The sequence below is a fragment of the Symphalangus syndactylus genome, chromosome 7 (assembly GCF_028878055.3).
Source record: "Symphalangus syndactylus isolate Jambi chromosome 7, NHGRI_mSymSyn1-v2.1_pri, whole genome shotgun sequence".
In the NCBI taxonomy this organism is placed as follows: Eukaryota; Metazoa; Chordata; class Mammalia; order Primates; family Hylobatidae; genus Symphalangus; species Symphalangus syndactylus.
The window spans coordinates 104,165,944-104,191,324 of NC_072429.2; the positions used below are offsets into that span (position 1 = coordinate 104,165,944).

At 35.2% G+C, this 25,381-nt stretch overlaps 1 protein-coding gene across 4 annotated transcripts in view; it reads left to right on the top strand.

Moving 5' to 3' along the window:
• ZFPM2 (zinc finger protein, FOG family member 2) overlaps positions 1–25,381 on the top strand; it is a 484,683-nt gene that overhangs the window by 82,361 nt on the left and 376,941 nt on the right. For 2 of the 4 annotated variants that reach the window (XM_055287022.2, XM_055287024.2), the window contains exon 2: positions 15,684–15,842. The exons of 1 other annotated variant lie outside the window; for it this stretch is intronic. In XM_055287022.2, coding sequence (XP_055142997.1) covers positions 15,684–15,842 — 159 coding nt within the window. Of the gene's footprint in view, positions 1–15,463; positions 15,483–15,683; positions 15,843–25,381 lie in introns of those variants that run through there. One more of the 4 variants, XM_055287023.2, reaches the window with a different exon arrangement.

Below are 25,381 nucleotides of genomic sequence, written 5' to 3' on the forward strand. Positions count from 1 at the left end.
TTTTTATTTGGGCTATTGTGATTTTTATTGTAGTGGTTCTTATGTTTTGTTTATTTGAAAGAAGGGCTCCAAAAATCTTACTGAAAACATGAAGTAGATTTTTAAAAAATCATTTTATAAAGTAATTATTTTAAGGAGAAGAAAGTTGAGACTTATTTTTTTCAGTCATTAGCATGTTGTTTGTTCTATGTTCCACACTTTTCCTCCATCTAGAACTCCCAACTCCTAGGTGCACTTAACATATACATTTTTAATAGAGATATAGCCTGGCTCTAAAGCAGAGGATTAATGGACTTTAAGATTTTTATGATCTCCTTCAGCTTTGTCTTGGTTGCCGGTTATTTCTCCTCCTTAGAGATGAAATGGTAAAGTTAGGATGATGCAGCATGCAGTGTCTAGCATGATTCCTGGCCAGGCACGGATAGATACTCAGTTCATGCTGTTTTCTCCTTATTGATAGTTCCTGGTAATATTTATGATCTCCCTGACATTGCAAACAGAACAAAATTGCCATACACTTGAAGGGCTAGTCATGCTAAGGGACTTTGATGGTTATTGGTGTTAAAACAACAACAACAACAACAACAACAACAACAACAACAACAACAACAACAACACATAGATTTGGCCCTAGGCCCTAGGTTCTTACTACAGGTAGTCAAAAATGAAACAGTTTAAAGGAGATATCGAAATGATTTAAGAAGCTGAAGGACAAGTTGCTTCTTTCCAGAACGGAGAATATGTGTGCTCTTTCATCTTCTGTGTGCAGTAGTTTTTCTTCAGCCAGTTCCAGGAGGATTTTTTAAGAGAGTGGCTTTGCGGCTTCATCCACTGGAACATATTGGAAGTGTACCGCTATATATTGTGGAAAATAGAATTTATTATCTAACCTATTTTAGAATTTTTTTCATTGGAACAGATTCATTCCTCTTTTTCCCTCTTTGTTTTAATTTATTTGAGATTTAATGGTTGAGTTAGTGATCTGCCACATTCTATTTGATGTCTTATTACTTGATGATCCTGGATATAAAAGATATTACTGTAAAGGAGAGGTTGCTTTTTTAAATTTTAACTCAGCACGTATGAATCTGAATTTTTCCTTATTGATTTTTTTTGTCAATCTGTGCAGTGCTTAAGTACTTTTACCAAATTTAAGACAACTCAGCTCACTTTGAGTCATGTTAAATAGTCAAATTAACTCTAACCTCCTCAGTGAAGGAACTTCTTTCCCAATTTTGCAACTTTCCCCAACATACATACACATACACTTTGAACTTTATTCTCCACTTCACATATTGCCTTTCAAAAGTTTGTGAAAGATTCAGTAGCTGTGTGTGGAATCCTGGTAGATTTCTTGAGAATATTTTAGATCCTGAACTCATTAACAGCTCATAAAAACATCAGATATACCTGCCCTTCCAATGTAACTCCCGATAACAGGCCACTTATTATATAGTAAAAACAAATCCAAAAGTACAGGTAATGATTTCCAGAACCTAATTTAGAGCTGCCTCATTTGTGCCACAGTTAACCCTCCAAGAACTCTGGGAAGCATGATGAAATGGAACTCCCCCACAATTTCTTCATGAGCCAAGTCTCCATATGACACATGAATAATTGGCAAGTGCAATGAGTAAAATAAATAGTCAAATTGATATCATATGTCTGTTCACACGTGGAAACAAGGCTTCATAGGAAATAATGCTATAGAATTAGAGTCAAGTTTTCTATTGGGGGATATTCCAGAACCCCAGGTAGGACAAGGGTGTTCCTGAACAAAGTAGACATAAAATATGGAGGGAATAAAATGACCTCAGGGATTTGCTGATGTGAGATAATGGTCCACTCTTTATTAAATTTATTTTATTTTATTATTATTATACTTTAAGTTTTAGGGTACATGTGCACAACGTGCAGGTTTGTTACATATGTATACATGTGCCATGTTGGTGTGCTGCACCCATTAACTCGTCATTTAGCATTAGGTATATCTCCTAATGCTATCCCTCCCCCCTCCCCCACTCCACAACAGTCCCCGGTGTGTGATGTTCCCCTTCCTGTGTCCATGTGTTCTCATTGTTCAATTCCCACCTATGAGTGAGAACATGCAGTGTTTGGGTTTTTGTCCTCGCGATAGTTTGCTGAGAATGATGGTTTCCAGCTTCATCCATGTCCCTACAAAGGACATGAACTCATCAGTTTTTATGGCTGCATAGTATTCCATGGTGTATATGTGCCACATTTTCTTAATCCAGTCGTTTGCTATTGTGAATAGTGCTGCAATAAACATACGTGTGCATGTGTCTTTATAGCAGCATGTTTTGTAATCCTTTGGGTATATACCCAGTAATGGGATGGCTGGGTCAAATGGTATTTCTAGTTCTAGATCCCTGAGGAATCGCCACACTGACTTCCACAATGGTTGAACTAGTTTACAGTCCCACCAACAGTGTAAAAGTGTTCCTATTTCTCCACATCCTCTCCAGCACCTGTTGTTTCCTGACTTTTTAATGATTGCCATTCTGACTGGTGTGAGATGGTATCTCATTGTGGTTTTAATTTGCATTTCTCTGATGGCCAGTGATGATGAGCATTTTTTCATGTGTTTTTTGGCTGCATAAATGTCTTCTTCTGAGAAGTGTCTGTTCATGTCCTTCGCCCACTTTTTGATGGGGTTGTTTGTTTTTTTCTTGTAAATGTGTTTGAGTTCATTGTAGATTCTGGATATTAGCCCTTTGTCAGATAAGTAGGTTACAAACATTTTCTCCCATTCTGTAGGTTGCCTGTTCACTCTGATGGTAGTTTCTTTTGCTGTGCAGGAGCTCTTTAGTTTAATTAGATCCAGTTGTCAATTTTGGCTTTTGTTGCCATTGCTTTTGGTGTTTTAGATATGAAGTCCTTTAAACAAGCAATGGGGAAAGGATCCCCTATTTAATAAATGGCGCTGGGAAAACTGGCTAGCCATATGTAGAAAGCTGAAACTGGATCCCTTCCTTACACCTTTTACAAAAATTAATTCAAGATGGATTAAAGACTTACATGTTAGACTTAAAACAATAAATACCCTAGAAGAAAACCTAGGCAATACCATTCTGGATAATGGTCCACTCTTATTGTGACCCTCACACGTTGAAGGAGGGTCATAACTCAGATCCGCTTCACTTGACCCTTCTCAGGTTTAGAAAACAAATTGGTGTGTCCCAATGTGGGATCTGTCTTAGAATAACCTGGATGGCAGACTGAAAGTGCTGATTCCTGGGTCCTATCCTAGAGCTGCTAAATTTTTGAGAGTGGGGCTTGAAAGGCTACATTTTAATCAAACTTTCGGCATGAATATATTACACACTATAAAGTTAATCTACATAGGGGAGGCCTAGAAGATACGACTAGGGATAAAGTAGTGAATGGCAGAGCCAATAGTAGGCACCATAATATTTTTCTAAAAATGCAGATGGAACCTGACTACGTTTTCATAAAACTCTTCTATACATTTTTGAGGCTTGAGCCAAACGTTAGCCTGACTGCAAGATAGAACAGTGGAATGAGGAAGGTGGTGTGGTGTGGTGTGCTGCTAGGCAACAGGTGAATGAGTATTTCCTTCCTTTTTGCTATCAGAAAGCATAGGGCCACAGCTGGGGGTTGTGGGGTGGGAATCAGATTAAATGCTTTAATTTTTTTTTTGCATTTGCTGATAGGATTTACTTGTTTATATATTTATAAGACAAGAGTAAAATATTTCAAGTGTATCAAAACAGGGGATGGGTGGTGAAAGAATGATTTTCTAAACAGTGGCAGAGAAATAATAACTGAACTGGAAAAAGATTATTCACACATAAAAACCAATATATTTTACTTCATGCTATTTACACTATGCTGGTTGTAGCTATTAGTGGCTCAATGGCAAATCAGAATTACAACAAAGAACAGTAACAGAAACAAACCAAAAGCAAACTAAAGAAAAGATTAATTCATGTTTAAGGCAACTATTTGAAAATAGGAAAATGTTTCTTCTTAGATCTATTCGAGTTAAATGTATTTGTCTGTCTCTGAGGTCTTAGAAACCATGGATTTAAGAGCAACATGAATTAAATGTCCAGGAAGGTGCGAAATCCCCCATACTTGTTGCCAATGCACTGAAGGTTAAGTAAGTCCTGACAAATCTAATATTCTGGAATTATCTTAAGGAAAGGGATGTGCATTTTTTCGGTTCAAGTAAGAGGGTGCTATTGGTTGAGTAGCTGCTGATGAGAACCTTTCTGGGTCTTCATTAAGTAGAAGCTATTAAATTAACATTGAAATAAGAACTTTACAACTTATCCCCTTCAACAGATTTGGTAAATGCATTTTGACTCTTACAGTTTAAGGGAGAAAATGAAATTCGGTTCAATTGGAAAAGAAGCTACTAAGCCTGGTTTTCTTCCTGCATATGATGCCATATAGATGCTTATATCAGGAGTGCATAGGTGTGTGTCTCAGGGAGGCTGGCACAGAGTTTATGATACAAGTATTGGAGTACTGCCAGAGGCGAGTTCATTTATGTGAGCTCTCCACCTTTTGGCTTACCCTATAACTTCTGCCTGTAAAGATGCTTGCTTTTATTCTATTGTAGGCTTTGTTGTCAAAGGCAAGGGATATTTTCTTTTTAAGATAGCCCTTAGATGCTTCCTCCAGGTTGCGATTGCTTGAGCAGGGTGGGCAAGCTAGTTTTGTTATCACTGACACCCTACCCGCTCTCCTAATTCTCCAGAGAGTAAGTGTTCTTCTTAAAAATATAGCTATATCGAGTGCCTCTGTATCTTTAGACGCTCTTTTAATGTGCTAGTATAAAGTAAAAGTCTTTTTGAAGATATGTTTTATAGGGAAGTGCTTTTGGGAGCCTCTTGAGGTGTTCACTGGTACTGAATCAAGGTAGCTTTATGGTGGTTTAATGACAACATAGAACACTTGTAATAAAGTTCCGTGTTGATATGTGTCCCAGGGCATGTTATAATTAGAGTGGATTGAACATGTTGATTTTGTTTTCCCCTCCGCTCACATGGCCCCCTTCGTCTTGTCAGCGTTTTGCAACTCAAGATCTGTCAGAGGTTTTCTTCATCCCCTAAAGATGAAAGAGATCTGTCACAATGGAAATTTGGAAAATTACACATACACCTGTGAAATTAGCGAATTTGTGTAAAGTTTGTATTCCAACCCATATGCGGGATCTACAACAATGCTTTGTTTTGTGTGAGGATTTTTTTTTTTCTGGCTGTGCAAAGAACAAGTGTGCAGGACTGTACAGGCTTAGAATATTCATCATTATTTACTGTGTCAAACCCACAAGGAGGGCCAAATTGGCAGTATTCCAGGAGCAGGAGGCCACACCTGTTTGTGAAAAATGGAACAGATTTCTGTCGTTGCCCTCACTTTGACTATTTGGTTCATGGTGGTGGTGGTGCTAAGACATGTCATTTTGTTAGCCACGTATGTGGGTTAACAATGAAGGCTGGCTATGTTGCTGTCCTGTAAAATCCCACAGACTACACTTGGTTTGTGCATGAACCTGATTATAAGAAGGTATTGGAGTGAGAAATGCCGAGCAGTGGAACATGTGTGTGATCTGGCCAGGACCTGTCCCCTCAATCTGATTGTCATTAATTGATTAGCCAGCTTTGCCTGGTGGGACAGAGTACCCTTGCTCATGTCTCAGGAAATGTTAGGCCCTCAAAAGAGGGGATGAAGAGAATGCTTTTGCTGTTGGAAGGTCTTGCTTTTCAAAAGACTCAAACTGCATGCAATAATTTTTAAAAATTGACATACTGTCCCCTAGCTTTGTTTTCATGTCATAGCCACACAGTGGAAGATTCTTTAGTAAAACACATCCTGGTCAATTGTTTGCATTATCCAGGACTCTTGGCAGATATGTATAAGTAACATTTGAGATCACCCTGAAGTGGCTACAGGTCTATTCTATCCCAGAATCATCTGAAAGAATGTTGTTATTTGAGGATTTGCTGGACTCTCTGACGTTACTTGGAAGAACAGTTAACCAGCACTAAATGAGTAAACCTAACCTGCCACTTATCAGGATTTGTCCAGGTGAAAGCCAGGTTGATTACAGATCATCAGTTGCAGTACACAAAGTGTCTCTCCATAATTGAGGAAATGACTCTGTATAAACTGTAAATTATTGTACTCTTTGTATTAAATGACAATAGTGTAATACATATAATTTATATTATTACAAAGTGACTTTGGGATAGCATTTGTATTCCAGCACATTTGTTCTCAAACTTGAGCATACATCAGAATCACCTACAGGATTTGTTAAAACACAGATTGATGGCCCCACCCCACAGAGTTTCTGAAATCCGTAGATCTGGAGTAGGGTCCATTTCTAATTTGCCTTTCTAACAAGTTACCAGGTGATGCTAATGCTGCTGGTCCAGTTACCAAACTTGGAGAACCCTGTGGGCTGATCAACTGCTTGTAATCAGCCAATGAAGCCAGGCATCATTTTGGAAGCCGTTATTTTATTAAAATTTCTTTTTGGAATGTTTTATCAATAATTAATTGCATAGGAAAAGAATTGCCTTAATAGGGCAGAATCAGAATGAGTATTCTAAAATGGAGGATTATAAAAGAGAAATTGACCTACTTGATGAAATGTGGGCTAGATACAAATTGTATTAATTTAGAAGAAAAAAGTTTACATATGCAATGACTAAAACCCGATGCAAAATTTTTTGTTGATTTTCTTCTCTAATTAAATGTTTCCCCCTCACATCTTTGTAGTGAATTGATTATCTTTTCTTCATTTCCTTCATGTAGCTGTATTGTTACACATGAAACAAAGAAACGTATGCTGAATGTTTTTAAGGACCACTCTTAATTCATCTGTGCCCTATGAAATGATTTAAGAAACTTGGTCGCCAAAGCCCCTTTTTAGTGTTGTTTGGCTACTTCTTCTGTTGTTGTTTTAATTTAACCTGTACATTGTCTGATTTGCTCTAGCAAGAGAAGGAAATATAAATCCATTCTGGAGTTAAAAGACTCCGTGCCCCCATTTAAAACATTCTTTTATACCTATTTTTAAAAATAACTTAGAAATCACTTCCCTTTTACTTGTACTAGCTTAACTTTGTTATATAAACATATAGGGTATTATCCACTAATTTTGAACGTAAACATATTTGGTAGTTTTGCAGAATGCAGTTTGTTAGATAAGAATAGTAGCAATATTTTGATGGTGCTTTGAAATTTCTCAAGAAGGTGTATATGTGGTATCTTGTAGAAGTCTATAAAGTTATAGATTTTGATTAATTCATTTATGCCACATAATATTTATAAGGAGTTCTGTGTATAGGTTCAGATCCTTTCCTTTCTTCCTCATAAGTGCTTTAAAAAAAACTAACATCCTACATTCATGCTTTTGATGTTTTTGTTATGGTAGCAGTTCTCACTTTGGGGAAAAAAAAATTGCTGCTTGTCTTATCCCATATCTTCAAGCTGACTTCTGGCAGGCTGAGAGTATATTGAATAACCACGAAAGGACCGTGGATTTCACACTGTCCAGTGGGATAAACTTTCTCCAACGATAGTAAAAATAATAATAATTTGACACTGTGTGTCTAGATTTTTTTTAATTTGCCCAGTATTCTCTCACTTTGATTTGGTCTCCAACTTTATTACAATTAACTTCAACTGAAAAATCCTTATTTTGATAAATATTGAGTGCCTTGGCTAAACGCAAGATAATATTCTTGCTGCTTTCAGTTGCAAATGTGGGTAAGATGGAATTATAGCAGAGGAAGTAAGGAAAATGCACAGATAGCTGGTATCTAGGGTATTATATGAGAAGCCTTTTCTGCCCATCCTGCCACCAGTCTCATATCTTGTGAATATAAAGTTTGTCTCCTTAACTGGATTATCCACTCACTGTGGGCTGGGGCCATCTCATCTTATACATTGTTGTTATCTCAGTGCTTGTCACAGTGCCTACCATGTTTAGCACCCTCAGTAAATATTATTTAAGTGGATAATGAATAAGTTAATGAATAAATAAATACATGAAACTCTCATAAAGAAAAGAGAATAAGCTAATATATAATGCCTTTCATCTTTTGTACTTATTTTCTATTAGGGGCTTTTTATTATTGAAATATATCTCAATCATATAAAAATATATCATTTTGGTAATGAATATGCTTTTGTATTTTCTTCTTGATAGGGTTACCATCTTCAATAGACTGAGATAACTTTATAGGACTCTGGACTGAGACTTGATTACAAAATATTTGAATTTCAATGCCATTTCTGTCACTAACTTCCTGGGTCAATGCACAAGGCATGTACTAATGAACTGAATTTTCTCAATGCCTGAGTTACTTCCTGAGAGTAAATTAGTCATTAGAGATTCTAGTTCAAATTTGCCTGTATTTCTTCCCCGACTTTATTTTTCCTGTGATATCAGTGTTTAATCTACTATGTAAGATTAGTTGCTGCTTGCAAGGCTTGCACATGTTCTAAGAAAAATAGTTTTCTTGTTAGCATCATTCAGTTAATTTGAAGGTTCTCAAAGCAAGGCATTTCGGGGGGAATAATATTTACATAATTTAAATTGTTTTCAAGTTTATATACAAAAACTGTTAATAACACCATCTATAAAAATGGCCAAAGACTTTGTAGCAAAGAATATTACTGCATCTTTATAAGATTAAAGAGTACATTTTTTCTCCCTAAAGAAACAATTTGAATACGACCTGACCCCTTCCCCTTCATTTTACAATGGTGTGTGGTCAAATTGAATTCTCCATTAAAAATTCTCTAATATCTTTTTTTGCATTAACATTTCAAAACTCAATTTAAATATTCGCAGATCTCGTTTTTAATAAACTTAACGAAATTCAGGTAATTTCCTTCAACTTTCTTGATTGAAGGACAGCAGTTGGTACAGACATAAAAAAGATGTACAGCTATGAGCAAAAGCCCAAAATCAATTATATATAAGAAATAACACATGGAAAGAAATTAATCAAAAGGAAGAATTTCTACCATATGATTCTCTGGTCTGCTACCTGCAGGCAACAAATGTAAATGAAAAAAATCAACATTCTTCTGGCAGATAAGAGAAAAATTAATAAAAATATTTCCTTCCTATTAGATCCCCTGATGCCACTATTGTTAAAAGTGAGTGACTGCAGGAAGAACTTGCTCGTTTAAAATAGTATTTTTTTTAGACTACAGAAATAAGATTTTGTTCTTGCTGTTAAGCTCAGTTACATGAGTTCGTATGGGTTTGCACTGTCCAAAGAGTGTCCCTCTTCTCTGCCCCTTCTCATTAAATGGCTCTGTGGGATATGCATGAGGCAAATGTAATAGGAACCGAGCGAGAAGCATTTTGAGGTGTGCCTACAGGGTAATGATTCATAAGAAAGTCTGTGTGTAGCAGCTGAGAACTCTGAGAGAGGAACTACTAAGAGCCACAAGATAGGCCCCAGATAAAATTAGTAAAAACATATTAGTACTTTCAAGCTAGAAACATTCCTACTGCATAATTAAGAGAGGAGGGGAACATTTTCCTGGGATTTAGCTTTTTAATTTAGAGTCGGGTTATTTTTTTCACCAATAGTAATTGAACAAACAGGACATATACGTACAGAACATATCATACTAAAAGTTTCCTGTTAGAAGAGCTTTATATTTTGTATTTTGTGAATGTTATCCTGAAATTAACAGAAATACAAGCCAAGAATACAGATTGTTAGGCAAGGAGACATCCAATTTTAGTGTCAGTCCACTCCTTCCTTTTCATCACATAGAAAATGTAACAAGTTTAAAATGAAAAGTTGTATTTTAACTCCTTTTACCTATCAACTAAAATAGAGTATACCTATGTAGAGTTTTGTTATATTTGTGTATTTATATATTAATCATGAACCAGAATTTGTTTATCCCTTTTTTATATTTATATTTTGAAAGGTAGCATCATTTGACAAATGTGGCTCAGTTATGATGTCACAATTCAAACACTATATATACATATATATACACACACACACACAAACACACATATATATATATCTCGTGTTTAAATATATATGTATATTTCTTCAATTGTGTGATTTGGAGGTTCCTTTTGTTTTATATACATTAGAGATCTTTCTTTGCCTGCTCATTCCTTTGTGTGAGTGGGCCTTTTGCAAAAGTTTAAAAGAGCGTAAAACAGGAGCTGGCTACTTGGGAGAACACCACCATTTTCATTTTTATTACTTGATTAAGATTTTGATAAATGTATTCCATTGACATAGATTCTTTGTTCTGTGCACAAGTAAAACAACATAAAGTTTGTGATAGAAATTTTAATTTTTAATATTAATAATGCTATCTGATATTAAAATGATCCAAAATGGGATACGTTGGGAAGTTCTGGAATAAAAAGATTTGGAAATATTTGTGTGTTTTTGGGGGCAAACTCACCTAGTGGAATTTCTATGCACACTGTGATGGATTATTGTAATTATTGGGAATGATAATATTTTAATGTGACTTTCATCCCACCTGTCAGTTGCAATCAAGGCTGCCCAGTATTCTGAAACAATCTCATTTTGCTAGGTGGCTAGTCTTGTGCAGCTTCTAGGATGCTTAGAATATTAATGCATGAAGAGGAGATTGAATGCTTTCTGTAGTTCCATAATGACAGAGTGTCTTGTTTTAATCAAAAGGCATGCAATATCAAGCTAAAGTAATGTATAATACATTAATGCCAATAACTGTTTAAGAGAAAAGATCCCTTTTGGGGGATATTATATCAGAACCATAGAAGCTGGCATTTCTTTCCCCTGTTAATACATGACAATGTATATTGATTTTTGTAGAACTTGATTTCATCTTAGATGCTTCATATTCTGAAGTGCTTTGAATTTATCTGAACAAAGACAATCTGACATTTAGGTGAGGGTGTTGTTCCATTTATAGTAGGCTACCAAAGTAGAAAGTTATTATTGAGACAATGTCTGTTGAAAGACATATGTATTTGATTTAATATTTACTATGTTGTTCTTTATCATTTCTTGCATTTCCTCATTGTGTTGCTTATTTTTCATCATTTTCATCCTTATTCCTCAGAATGCCTATATGTTTTCTCATCCCCCTCTTTTTTTTCTCAAATTTTCTTTGTCACCTTCTAGCTCTTACTCCAGTGGCTATGGATGCATTTCAGGGATTTCTTTAACCTCCTGAAATTGTAGCAATAATTTTCTTATAAATTCATTTATCTGGGGGACAAAGTGCTCCATTAACTGCCTCTTAACCATGCAAATCCACTTTTTAAAATTTCATTTTATTCAGCTATTACATTACCAGTGTATAGGGTTAGACTATTTAATCTTTAATATCCCATTTGTCATTTACAAACTGCAGATCATTGAAACAGCCACCAAATGAAAAATCATCCAATATACCCACCTTAGGCCCAGCTTGCACAGTGCAGCTGTTGGTACTGGCTAGATGAAAAGCTTCACTGTACATTGGGCTGTCCATCAGCATCATCAGGTGTGGTGAATCTACACTTCCCTTCTTATCTTCCGCTTTCTCTCCAGAGTGCAAAGGTAGCTGTGGCCAATTCAGATGGTCCTGAGTACACAATTGCCTCTCTTCTCTGAAAATGGAAGTACTCAGTACTACTTTGCACTCATCAGAATTTCCCAGTTATTCCCATTATTCAACTAGTATAGAATATGAGAGGATGCTTACTCATTTATTCTGAGAGACAATGAACAGCGTTATGGGCCTAACATATAGCACCACTGTGTTCATAGCTTGAGGATGTAAAACTAATCACTAGCATTTTTAAATGAGGTAAATATTCATATTTATAAACATTGAGACTATTAATTCTGGTGAGTGTGTTTGAATATCTATAAATCAGAAGCAGTTGAAGAGCTGAAATTCAGATTTCCTCACACTTGCCTGCCAAGTGGCCTCAATCAGAAGTAATTTTCTCCATGAGGGCACATGGAGCTCAGTCGTGAGCCTTTTCTGAGTAGATATTATTATTTGTGTCAAATTATGTGTGGTGGTTTTTCTGAAGTGGACTTCTGTGCCCACTAATCCATACACAGGAGGTTCCTTCATTCCCTCCTTCATTGGTGCTATTAATTGTACTTGTGCTTCAAGTGTCTCTTACCCTTTTAAAATGTTAGTTTATGGCCACCGATTATCTGTAAGGTTTTCCTGTTAAAGAAACATGCAATATAGAGAGTAGAGTGAGATCTGATCTTAAACCATAAGTATTGTGCATTTTAAAAGAAACCTTTTTCCCAAAGCCCGATTTGATGGCATAGCTAAAGAAATGGTTAGTTATTTCACATTTTAAAGTACAGTAATTATATAAAGCTGACAGTTGCTTTGGAAGAAATACAAGTTGGTCATCAAGTGATCTTCCTATGGCCTGTTTTAAATATTGGCAATGAGATCTCATGTTCAAAAAATTTTGAACAAATGAGCTTAGTGATTTTTCACCTTTTATTTGAATTTTGATAATTCATTTTTAAACATATAGGCGCTTCTTTTTAATTCCACGCTTGGAATTGCAAAGGAATAGCCAACATGTAAAATAAAACAACCCTGGAATATATAATATTAAGATCTTATCAAAAACCTTGATAAATAAAAGATTATGTCTATATAAATATACATATGTATCTGTATATATATAAAATTGCCATAACATGACTTTGACATTTAAGAATAAAAAAATGCTTTATGTGCACATTTTTCTTTCAAATTTTCCCATGAGCATTTCAATATAATTTTTAACACAATGATTAAATTTAAATTGATATCATACTATTGAAGCCAATTTGTTGTCATTGATATTTAAAACAATTATTCATTACATATTATTCTTAGTAAATCCTCTTCTAAAAAAGTACCTATGCCTAGAATTTCATTTTGTAAAAGGAAAGCATATATATTACTGTTACTTAAACATTGTCTAATATGTATACATTCTTTTTATTATATACAGGCTTTTGTAATTGAAGAGCATCCAGAAAAAGAAGAACTTATTTTTATATTTTTCATATTTTATATATGAAAATATCTGTTGGAGCTTTACTTTTCATTAGTAAAACTCAGAGTATATATTCCAAAAGAAGTATATATTTCAAAAGAAGTATATATTGTAATTTCTGTTATAACTGATATTAAAAGCTACTTTACATGTTGATTTAGTGTGGATATAAATTATGCAAATAAAAGTAATAGTAATTAATTGTTTTATTTTTGGTAAGTCTATAAGACTATCTTTCTGACTTTGGGGAGGGGTCTAATATTTTGGTTGACTTTCAGTAATTTGAGAAGAGCAGCAAGAGAGTTTTCGATTTTTAAAGACTAGATCATTAAGCATCTATGAATAAATAATCATGTTAATATGAATTAACCATTTTCTAAGTTACCTATGTTTTATAGTTTTGTTTCTGAAGCAATGCATTTATAACTACCAAAGAGTGGTTCGCATAGTACCATATTAATTAAAACTATTTTTAAAATCTCTTGCCTCATGCCTGTAGTCCCAGCTTCTCCAGAGGCTGAGGTGGGAGGATCACTTAAGCCCAGGAATTTGAAACTGCAGCAAGCTGTGACTGCACGTCTGCACGCCAGCCTGGGCAACTGAGCCAGACCCTTTCTCAAAAAATAATCATAATCTTAAATTTTCACATTAACGTTTTCACTTATCAGTTGGAAACCTTATTCTAGTTAACTAACCTCGTGAACTTCATTTTTCAAATCTACAAAATGAAAATAGTCATAATTCTCATACTTACTTCACTGGATTATTTTAAAGATCATGTAAGAAAGTGCTTTATATAGTATTTCGTTTTGTATATATAACCACAGTACATCCATGTAACACAACTGCACTTGTACCCCTTAAATTATACAAATAAAAAATACAAAGTGCTTTGAAACTCTTACATGAAACAAATGATATAGCTCATGTCTTCTTTTGATCAAATTTGTTGTTATAATTACATTTTTTTGAAAAAAAATAAGGGAAATATTCTATTATAATTCTCATTAGACTTAGCATTAATAATTGAACTTATCTCTTGAAATTACCAAATAAATGATTTAAGGATTGTAATGTTTTACATTCTTACTAGTTTATATATTCTTTGCTTGTCTTGCTCTTTGACTTAATTATTCTAAAAGGTGAAAGATTATACATTTTAAACTTGAAACAGTTAATAAGATAAAATCTAATATGGGATGCATGACTTTTGAATGTGGTTGGTGCAAAAACAAAATCCTTGGTTCTTTTAACCTTCTACCTTGAGCATACGGAATGTATAATAAAACACGATATGACCAGAGTGGAATTAGGGCATCCTTTTCTTCTTAACATTTGCTCTTTTGAAGAATGAAAGGTAAAACACATTTTTTTAAAGGACAAAGAGACTCTGTAAGAAATTTTTAGTTGGATATCCCTTCATTTAAACCCATCCAATTATTCTGTCTATGCCAAGGTGTCATATGAATTTAGTCCTTTTACAATTTGCTTTTTGGGGAAACACTAGATATGATACTTTTTCTTATTTATCTACATATATATATATATGTATATAAATTGTAGTATATGCACTATTTTAAATTATTTATAAGATTGCTCCTTAGGACCTGGAAATTTCCTAGCACATTTCTAAAAAGTGAGAGTGAGAGGCTGCCTGAGCTCTGAGTATTTAGCCTGTCTGATGGGACTGCTGCCATGAGTGACAATTAGTACAAATTACCATAATTGTGTTCTTTGGATAAAATGCCACATCACTTCTTTAGGAGCAAATGCAGTTTCTACTTATTAAAATGAGTTGGTTACTTTGATTCTTTAGAGGCAGTCAGAAATTCACAATCAGCCCAGTGGTATTCCCACGTAGTCCACTTCAGATCGGTCTGAACAACTCAAGCCCTCCCTTTCCTTTCAATAAAATAGGTCCATTAATGTAGCGCACCTCACTCTCATTCTCTCCAAGGGAGTTGTATTTTTATTACTGAAAAAGTATCACATAAATACAAATTACATTTTTTCATTAGAAAACCACTTTTCATTTCAGAAAAAATTCAATTAATTATGAATAGGGTTATGCTTTCATCAGGGAGAGAAATATGTAATTTTTCTTCAAGCCTCAAACACATATAATGAAATCTTTTCTCAGAATCCACTCTTAAGATGGATTTTTAAAAGTATAGACTTTATTAAAATCTCAGTTCAATTAAAATGCATTCAATTACTTTAAATCTTTATTAAAATCTCAGGTAAAATTGTACAACAGTGTAAAAGAGACTTGTACTCTTTACCAGGCAGTTAATTCTAACAAATGAACATAAAGTGCACAGTTTTGCTCTTAAAGAGCGAATCAAAAAAATAAGTTTGCGGCTTGAGATTGGGGGTGGGGACGCAATGGAGATGCAGGTTGCTTTCTATGTTATAACTTCTGACACTGGTTTCCTTGAATCTGTCATCATAGGTCATTGTTTCTTGTGTATACGGATGTGGCATTATCTTATGTGAGTCCCCTTGGTGGTACTACTTAGAGTATATTATTTTTCTTACCACTGTAACAAAAAAAAGGCTCTATTTAAGGATTTTATTTCACTGTCTTCCTTGGATATTTTTGGTACAGTGTCCCTGATTCTTTTTCAAGGGCCGCTTGAAGATGCCATTGAAGATGAGGAAGAAGAATGTCCATCAGAGGAAACAGACATCATCTCCAAAGGAGACTTTCCATTGGAGGAAAGCTTTTCCACAGAATTTGGGCCTGAAAATCTGAGTTGTGAAGAAGTGGAATACTTTTGTAACAAAGGTAATTGTTGATGGCTGGATGTAGTATGTGAGTCCACTTAAATGATTTTGTAATGTTTTAAAAAAATGCATAATAGTGCTCAAAGTGCTGACACATAATTCAACCGTCTAAAAACAAGTGCAGATTTTTTTAAACATAAAATTTTATTTTGAGGGACATGAGCAACTCCACTCTAATAACCAGTAATTTTTTATATTGAAACAAATATTTTCACGTTGATTGGCCAATTAACTATGCACAGTCTTCATGTTATTGGCCAATTAACTGTAATATATTTAATGTTGATCACTTATTCATTCATTCTTTCAACAAGAATTTATTGAATGTTAATTGTTTACAAGGCACTAAATTAGGCATTAAATATTAGCACTGAATGAGGCAGAGAGTTCTCAGCTAAGGTTCCATCTCATTCCTTTTGAAAACCGAATGCTTTAGGTGTTTAATGTTACTTTCAACGGTGAGGATGGTGCTTTGGGGATATTGTCAAATAAAAAAATACACATTCTTTCTCCATTCTAGATACTTTTTTGACACATTAACAATATAATCCAAGAAGCACTTGAGACATACCGCAGCTTCTTTCCAGCCATGACTTGGAGCCAGATGGCCTTGCCAGTGACTATGTTCTCATGGAGCATATATACTCATTTGTTTACTTTTTTATAAGTCAGTTTAAGGTTTCTCATGATTCTTATATATTTATTTTTATCGGATTGTTTTGCAAGTCTTTTATCTCCTCCTGCACCAAGGTACAGTTTTCACAAATGCTTGGATCTCTTTCTTGGTTTAGAACAGCTGCTTTTGCAGAGGGCTTGACTGGAAGTGTATGTCTGTTTCCATATGTCTGTCTGTGTTTGTGTATGCACCATTTTTATTCAGACGTTTGTTTTTTACGCAGATAAATATAAAGTGGACTTTTGTGTGTGTGTGTTTGTTTGAATTTGTTAATCAGACTTCATAGTCTCAAATCAAGAGTGCCAATGTAGCTTCTCAAAAAAATGTCAATTCACATATCTTGGTGGCCATGTATATATTTAATCATTAAAAGTTCCAGTATCATTTTCTCTTGTTGATGGTGTCAACAAAAAATGTCAGAAACAAAAGATGTCAGTCAGCTCCCATCCCTGTGGTCAGTAGAACCCCTGGCCCTAAAACTTTGGAAACAGAATGGCACCTGGACACACTGAAATTCAAAAAACCCCCTTAACCATGTAGACCTCAAGATGACCTGTAGCATGGTCCTTGTCTCCTACATCAGAGATTTTTAATTGAAAATGAGAAAAGTATGAACAGTATAGCCTTTTTTTCTAGTGTTGACTCAGATGTCAAGCCAAATTAATATTTTCCTTAGTTGCTAGAACCATTTCTTGATGATATGTAGCTATGGCAACAAATCTAAGCTGTCTGGAGATGGATAATTTTTAAATTTATGTTTGAAGACATCTCAATTTTTTTTCTTATTAGGAAATATATCATTTTGTGCATTGTAGAAGACCTACCTTATGCTGTGATATTGCAGTAAAGAGAGGAACTGAGAGTTAGAAGGTGAATAAAAGAGTTAATGTATGGATTTATACCTTTTATCAATTTAATTCATCCAGGAAGGCAGTATGATAGGTATTACTGTATGAATTGCAAATTTTGGGACGATCTCTGGTTAAGGGCTATGTTGAATGAAAGAGTAAAGTACTCCAAGTTTTAAGGTAGTAGTTTCCTGGGAGAAAATAGATTTATGTCAAATGCTTACATGATGATGTAACTATGGTCTTAGGACAGTCACTCCAGCTATACTAATCAGAGTCCTAACTCATGAAAAATAATGACAGACCTTTAGGAATTAAGAAGAAACATTAAATTACAATTGTTCTGAACAAGATTCGGTAGATATTATTAATTTTTTTATAAACAGTTGGAAAAATGTTTAATGTCAGATGTACACAAAATAACATTTAGTATATGATATAGAGACCATATTAAATAATAAATAACATATATGTATTATAAGATAATTCTGTAATGTTTAGTTTGAAAGTAGAAGGTCATAATGGGTGAGAATAACAATTCTTATTTTCACCTGATATTTTTCAGGATAAATAGTAATATTACTATTGATAGGAAAATAATTTCATTATTTTACTCTTGCCGAATGTATGACCAGGGAATTCCCACTGAAGTCAGTTGGAACTGGTACAAAAGAGAGACGACTCTTTGATAGATTTTTCGTCCCTTGAGGTCATGCAAGGAGTGCTATCCATTCTTCACTTAAGTTGATTAGCTACAATGGAAAGAGAATATTTTCTCTGTGGAAAATTAGAAACTAATCTTTCTGTTGAAATTCTCAATTTTTCTCAGTGACACATAATTATGTTTTATTGCCAATTGTGAGGAAGAGGACAGATTAGCAATTAAAAGAGTAGAAGTTGCCAGGCCAGTGACTCACGCCTGTAATCCTAGCACTTTGGGAGGCCAAGGTGGGTGGATCACCTGAGGTCAGGAGACCAGCCTGGCCAACATGGCGAAAACCCGTCTCTGCTAAAAATACAAAAATTAGCCGGGTGTGGTGGCGGGTGCCTATAACCCCAGCCACTCGGGAGGCTGAGACAGGAGAATTGCTTGAACTCAGAAGGCAGAAGTTGCAGTGAGCTGAGATTGCACCACCGCACTCCAGCCTGTGCGACGGGAGCAAGACTCCATCTCAAAAAAAAAAAAAAAAAAAAAAAAAAGTAGAAGTATTTAAATGGTTAACAATGCCAGTGTCATTACTGGAAAAGCAAATAAGACATGTTCCTCTGAAGAAAAATATTTTTAGGCCAGGCGCGACGGCTGACACCTGTAATCCAAGCACTTTGGGAGGCTGAGGCAGGCAGATCACCTGAGGTCAGGAGTTTGAGACCATCCTGGCCAATGTGGCGAAACCCCATCTCTACTAAAAATACAAAAATTAATCGGGCGGGGTGGTGGGTGCCTTTAGTCCCAGCTACTTGGGAGGCTGAGGCAGACAGAATTGCTTGAACCCGGGAGGCAGTGGAGGTTACAGACAGCCGAGATTGAGCCACTGCATGCCCGCCTGGGCGACAGAGCAAGACTCCATCTCAAAAAGAAAATAATAATAATAATATCTTGGGTTCATTAATGAAACATTTTTTGCACATAGTTTAAATCATTTATGACAATTTAAAAATTGTTGATATTTACTGGAAAATGAATTGGATTATTTGGAAGTTTCTTGGTCTAAAGGCTACCCATGACCAAAATTTACCTGTGACCTAGTTACTTATATGGGTCCCAAGCATAAAAATTTTGTACATTGAATGTTTTTTTCTTGTTAAACAAAGGATATCTTAAAAGTTCAGATCAAAAAATGTGGCTAGAAGGTCTGAGTTCTCCAAACAAAAAATTTTGACACATTATCAGGGGAGCATACTGAGGATACACATAGAGTTACTACATATTTTTAGTCATATTTTAGCAACTGCATTTTATATAAAACCAATTATATGTTATCATACCTTTTTTAAAGAAAAACTCTACATTTCTGAATACGTAGCTTTTTATTAAGTTTCTACTTTCTTTTGAAATTGAACATTTCTATTATACAGGATATTTTCAGTGATGAACTAAAATTATAGTTCTTAAATGGCTCTTATTATTGTAATATTTTCCTCAGTTCCACACTGATACTATCTGTGTTCTTGTTGAAGGGCAAGTTTTTCTACAAGTCTCAAAGTTGCATTTACTAATATTAGTAAAGTTTCTAGTCATTCTAAACCATGTGATTAAATAAAACCCAAATCACTCTTATAATGTAAGATTCCACAGAAATGTCCAAGATTGTTGGTCAGAATTTTATGTTAGCATTAATGTATAAAATTCTTAATTATATAAGTCCATCTCAGAGATACCCTTGTTATAGTTGCATGCTTAAAATTTGAACCTGGCAATTCTATTGGCATTTCCTATGTCTCTTTTTATTTTGGATTAATTGCACATTTCATGTTCCTATTTTCATTTCTTTGAAATGAAATGAACTATGTTGATAAAAAGATGCTACTTGAAATTTACTTTGATACCTTTAGATTTTAAACATTTTAACAAAATATAAAGCAATACTTTCAATTTACATTGTCATCTTTTGTTTATGAGTTTAGATTACGTGGCATCTTGCCTTACAGTATCTCTGGGAGTAAGGAAACAAGCAAGATTGTTTTCTTGAATTTATAGATGATGAAGACATCAAGACTCAGTCCATCAGTGCTACATATTTCCTGTGGTACTGAATTTTTCGATTCAGTTATTTTGTCTGCCTTTCTTCTGGTTTATGTGCTAGACATGGAAGTACATCAATGTATTTGTAGAACTAAGCAAACCAATATGAACTGAAATATAGGTGGTCTGGAAAGCAACCTCCAGAGTTTGTAGTTATGTCACTACTGGCAGGTGGGAATGCCTATATATGAGCAATTCTTGGATAAACTCAAAGACAGTGAGTTTCAGAGTGGGATTGGCATGGAGCAGTTCTAATTAATAATTGTAAAGTGAAATAAACATGTTTTGGGATAAATTCCAGGAGAATGTCACAAAATATGTGAACAGGAAGAATCAGATCAATGTCACAGGATGCTAGTAGAATGTAATGCTATATAAAAAAAAGATAACTCAGGTTAGGGGGGTGAGGGATAAAAGACTACACACTGGGAACAGTGTACACTGCTCAAGTGATGGGTGTACCAAAATCTCAGAAATCACTACTGAAGAATTTATTCATGTAACCAAACACCACCTGTTCCCCCAAAACGTATTGAATTACAAAAAACAAAGATAACCCCAAAGAAACTACATGTAAGTCAACTTTGAATTATCTACAATGATTATCTAGAAAAGTTAAAGAGGGTCCTTACGAATTGTTTGCTGATGTTATGATTTTAAAACAAAGGCCAGAAGGGAAAATGATGCTATCAAAGTTGCTTTGGGAAGACGAAAAATCTTTATGCCTTGTCCTTGCATCTAGATATGAAGAATGATCAGAGACATTCTTGGGTATAGTAATGTGCTAGAGAAATGAACTAAAATTAGAGCTCTTCAGTTTGGAAATGTTAGGTTTAAAAAGAGGGGTCATGATGGATATACATAAAATAAGGAAAGATATATGGTGTAACAATAGAAATTCTCACTACATTCAAAAAGAGTCCACATAGTGTGCAGAAAGCAAAGGTTATTTTAAAGATTCTTTAACATAAAAAATGTAAAGAATATTAAAGAAAATAGAATAAAAACCTGGGTTATTCAGACTTGGATTTAATGTTAGCCCCATAAGTAATTAATACCAGTTGAAAGCAAACATAATCAGATACTTAATAGGACTGGCAGAAACTTTCACTTCTGTTCACTAGGTCAAATTCAGTACAACTCAACCCATATATTAAGCATTTGCTTTTTTGCCAGACCTTCTTCTCAGAACTGGGATGCAGCCTTAGACAAAAGTCAGTCCCCACTCTCAGGAGGAGAGAGAGAGAGGCAATAAACAATTGAATCACATTTTATAATGTTCGGTGAGATAGAGGACCATGAGGAAAAATAAAGCAGGCAAAGTTGGTGGAGTGAAATACTGTGCACACATATGCTGTTTCATAAAGAGTGATGGGGAAGGTGAACTTTGATTGGAGACTTGAGAGAAAGGAATGAGCTTCCAGTACTGAGTCAAGTCTGCAGTACCTGTGAGGTTAGTGTTATAGGAAGCCAGAAGAGGACAGCAGAGAGCTGGGGAGCAGAAGAGGCACTGTCATACCTGTAGAACCTGCTGCTCTTGGAATCTGTTGGATTCCCACTACTATGGAAGCCTTCGGGAACAGAATTGTAGAAAGAAACTATAGTGTGTGAGCCACAGAAGAGAGTTGCAGTAAGACATGGCCACGACATAGTTTGTATATGCCTGGATAAGAAAGGCCTGCAGAAAGGAAAGGTTAAGCAGGAAACTGAAACAGGTAAAATGGGGAAGCTGTCAGGGGATACAGATAACTCCAATCAGAATTATCCCCGTAGCCAAGGGCTTGATGAGACTCCATCTGTAGCTCATTAATGTGATTTCCAGAACAGCAGTTTGGGGGTGTTTGATGATGATATGAGTCACTTTGTTCCCTTCCATAATAGCAGAGTTGGGTTTGTGTTTTCTATGTCTTTCCACATTCTTGAATTAGATCAAGAGGCAGAGAAGTAGAACCAGTTTCATCATTGTACTCAACTTCTTCTGCCGATAGGCTGCCAGGCTCATTGAAATGTTTCCCCCCTCCTCCCATCCTCCTTTCTTTCTTTTGTTTCCTGTAGTTTTGTGGCTTTGTTTAAAGATTAAGAAATAACAGAGGAAAAGCCATATTCCTCCTTGTTACCTGTAACAAATATAAGTTGAAGTTATTGACATTAATCTCTCCCTGCCCCTGGTCCCTGAATGTTAAGGTAAAGCAACAAAAGTTTTTTCTAGAGTCTTAATAACGAAAAGAATGTTTTTTTAACTGTATCTTTATGCAGTTTTGGCTGTGGGAGTAGTAACCGTTGTTTTTCATTTGATCCCATATAAAACATCATAGTATTTTGTTTCCTATTTTCTTATGTTCAGTTTATTGTTACTTTTAGTTCAGAAAGTCTATTTCGCTATATTTTATAAATCCTTTCAATGAACATGCTTTCCTTCCTCTTTGGTTATGCCTTTAATGACATGTTTTTGCCTCCTCTGATGCTTGAGTAACTGGAATCAGAATCTGCATAAGACAGCTCTACCATAATCACTTTGAGTTCAATAAGGAAGGGGACCTTTACAGGCAACTTTTTTCCTTTTTTCTTAACGGGATTAAGAAGCTCAGCTCTTTAAATTCTTGCACATAACATTGACATTTCCAGGATGTGTTTGGACCAGGGAGTTCAAAGAGAAGGAATAAAAAAGAAAAGCCAATATGACTTTGTTTTTTACCTTGCTGGAAGAACTGTTTGTGCAAATCGCCTGTAAGCTTATTGACCTGAATCTTTGACTCCTTGTTTTCTCTGGATTTGGCTGGAGTGGAGACACTGATGGAGCACTGATAGGGCTGATTGAACAGCCCCCAGCTTTGCTTGGCAGGAACCTCCCTTCCCTTCTCCGCCACCTCCCCCTCCCTCCACATGACATTATTATTCCTTGGCAGAGCCTCCATTTTCCTGGATTCAGTACTTCTTCTTTTTCTTGAAATTTATTTTAAAATCATTAGTTTTTCTTAGGTAAATCATACAGCCATGCAAAATGAGAAGTAATACTTTTTAGAATGTAAAATTACAGGCTAGCGTCCTATAGGCCGGGGCAGTGGCTCACACCTGTAATCCTAGCACTTTGGGAGGCTGAGGCTAGCAGATCAAGAGGTCAGGAGTTCGAGACCAGCCTGGTCAACATGGTGAAATCCCATCTCTAAAAATACAAAAATTAGCCAGGTGCAGTGGTACACACCTGTAGTCCCAGCTACTCTGGAGGCTGAGGCAGGAGAATTGCTTGAACATGGGAGGAGGAGGTTGCCATGAGCCGAGATCATGCCACTGCACTCCAGCCTGGGCGACAGAGTGAGACTCCACTGAAAACAAAAAACTAGTGTCCTATAAATGCTTTTATCTCATGAGATTGAAAAAATATATACCTTATGACCTTGTGGCATCACTCTTTTATAGCCATCTTAAAAGTCTGAAAACATAGTTTTTGTTTGGAATGAGATTGATTTTTTTTAAAAAACCACAATTGTTGGAAAAATGGGAGAGCATGTGAAGGAACTCTGTTCTTATGAGAGTAAATATTTTCTTGGTTTTGATGGAATCGGAAGGTATACAAATTCGCTTCATGACTGAGTGTTCTATGTAAGGGTCAGATAAAGCTTTGTCTACTTACCTCATCTCTCATTTCAGATATATCATCATAACAATCGCAACCAAATTAAAGTGATTAATTTTATACAACGTTTGAAATGACCCATGGTCATTTATATAAGTAATATGTGATAATATGTACTATTGTTTAGCATATGACAAACTAAATTCATTGTTCTTTCTGTGAGCTGACCAACAGATCTCAACTGTGCAGTCTGCTGAAGATATTTTTGAGGCATATTAAACTTGATAAAAAGCTCTTAATCTTCTCACATAAATGTAGATTTTCTTATTAATATGTAAAATTTTTCACAATGTTTTTGTTATCATTTGAGAAGCAACAGGCAATATTAAAGTGTTTGCCCATCCATTACCTGATGGGATATCTTTATCTCTGGTAGGCCTAAACATAGACTGTGTAATGGGAAATGTAGAAAGCTGTGGTGCGATGAATTTAATTATAGTAATAAACTCAGCCACTTTTTGTTGTTCTTAAAAGGTCAGGTAAAAATAACTGAATATGTTGTACCAATAAAGTAAATACTCATAAAGGATGCAGATTGCTGTTTCAGCTTCTTTTTTGTCATTCAGTGAGATTCCAGAGATTGGCATTAGGGCTATGTGCCAATTATAATAATTTTAATAACGGTAATAACAACGTCCATTTGCTGACTGCTCCCGAAAGTCAGACATCTTCCTGTGTATGTATCATCTCTAATCAGCTTACTGTCCTACACGGTAGATGCTGTTTTCGCCTGTGACTTCCAGAGGCTCAGCAACTTGGCCAAAGTCAACAAAACTACTAAAGACTAACACAAAATTAAAACTTGCATTTTTGGTGCTTAATAAAAGTAGAGAACTAATTTTGCTTCCTGATGTCCACTATTATATAACTCTTGTAGAAGGAGGGAGAGGAAAACATCTGAAGAAGGTTAGATATATGAAGTATGAAGCTCACTTTTTTGAGGTATTTTTAACTGGGCATTTTCTAATAAACACTTATTGTACATGATGTGTCAGTCAAAAATAAGGGTGCTTACAAAACCAAATAAACAAAAAGGCCAACGTAAATGAATTAGGGATGTTCTTAAAATATTTCTATCTTTTGGTACTTCTTTAAAGACTCTGTCAATATATACCATTTTGTAATAAGGGGAGTTGAGGTTTTGATATAATGTAAGGGGCTATACTGAAAGCATGCTAGTGTCATTATACTAACTGAAAATTATATTACCTTGTTTTAAAGACATTCAGTAAGCTACAGTTCCTCACTGCCTGTTTCTTATGATGTTGCTTTCAGGTAATTTAAAAGAGTGAGGACACACCAAAATGTGTGTATTTGGGCAGAAGCCAGTAATAAATGGCAGGAATGTTTACAAATCCATCAAAACTATTTGGATAAGAGCTTCAGCCTTGTAGAAATGTTTGCAAAGTGAACTCTTTAAAATAGTTTGACCTCAACACAAAATAAGACTAAATAAAAAACGAAGAAAGGAAGGAAGGAAGAGGGGAAAGGGCATTGTTTGCAGGGAAAGCTCTGGGCACTGTGAAAACTTTTCACTTTTCTGAAGGAAATGCAGTACAACAGATGGTAAGAGTGGAAGTGAGATAAACATAGGAACTGGAAAAGTAAGCAATGCATTCTAACAGGTTCCGTATCAAAG